The sequence below is a fragment of the Phaethon lepturus genome, unplaced genomic scaffold (genome assembly GCF_000687285.1).
Source record: "Phaethon lepturus isolate BGI_N335 unplaced genomic scaffold, ASM68728v1 scaffold23104, whole genome shotgun sequence".
NCBI classification, from domain to species: domain Eukaryota; kingdom Metazoa; phylum Chordata; class Aves; order Phaethontiformes; family Phaethontidae; genus Phaethon; species Phaethon lepturus.
In genome coordinates this window covers 1-222 of record NW_010535780.1, presented here as the reverse complement: position 1 = coordinate 222, position 222 = coordinate 1, and the positions used below count along the sequence as shown (strand labels likewise).

At 62.2% G+C, this 222-nt stretch overlaps 1 protein-coding gene across 1 annotated transcript in view; it reads left to right on the top strand.

Moving 5' to 3' along the window:
• The window catches only part of LOC104619925 (probable G-protein coupled receptor 142), a gene marked incomplete at both ends in the record, with an annotated part of 534 nt that extends 318 nt beyond the window's left edge, over positions 1-216 (top strand). The window contains 1 exon segment of the mRNA XM_010285978.1: positions 32-216. Within this exon segment, the coding sequence (XP_010284280.1) occupies positions 32-216 (185 nt within the window).
• Positions 217-222: the final 6 nt, after the last annotated feature.

The window sequence follows — 222 nt, the reverse complement described above, 5'->3', positions numbered from 1 at the left end:
CGCCATCTCCCACCCACAGCGTCCCGGCAAGATCATTGCGGCCGTCTTCGCTGTGGCTCTGGCCACGGGCATCCCCTTCTACTGGTGGCTGGACGTGTGGCGTGACGCTGACCCCCCCACCGCCCTGGACACGGTGCTCAAGTGGGTGCACTGTGTCACCATCTACTTCTTGCCCTGCAGCATCTTCCTGGCCACCAACTCCATCATCATCCACAAGCTGAA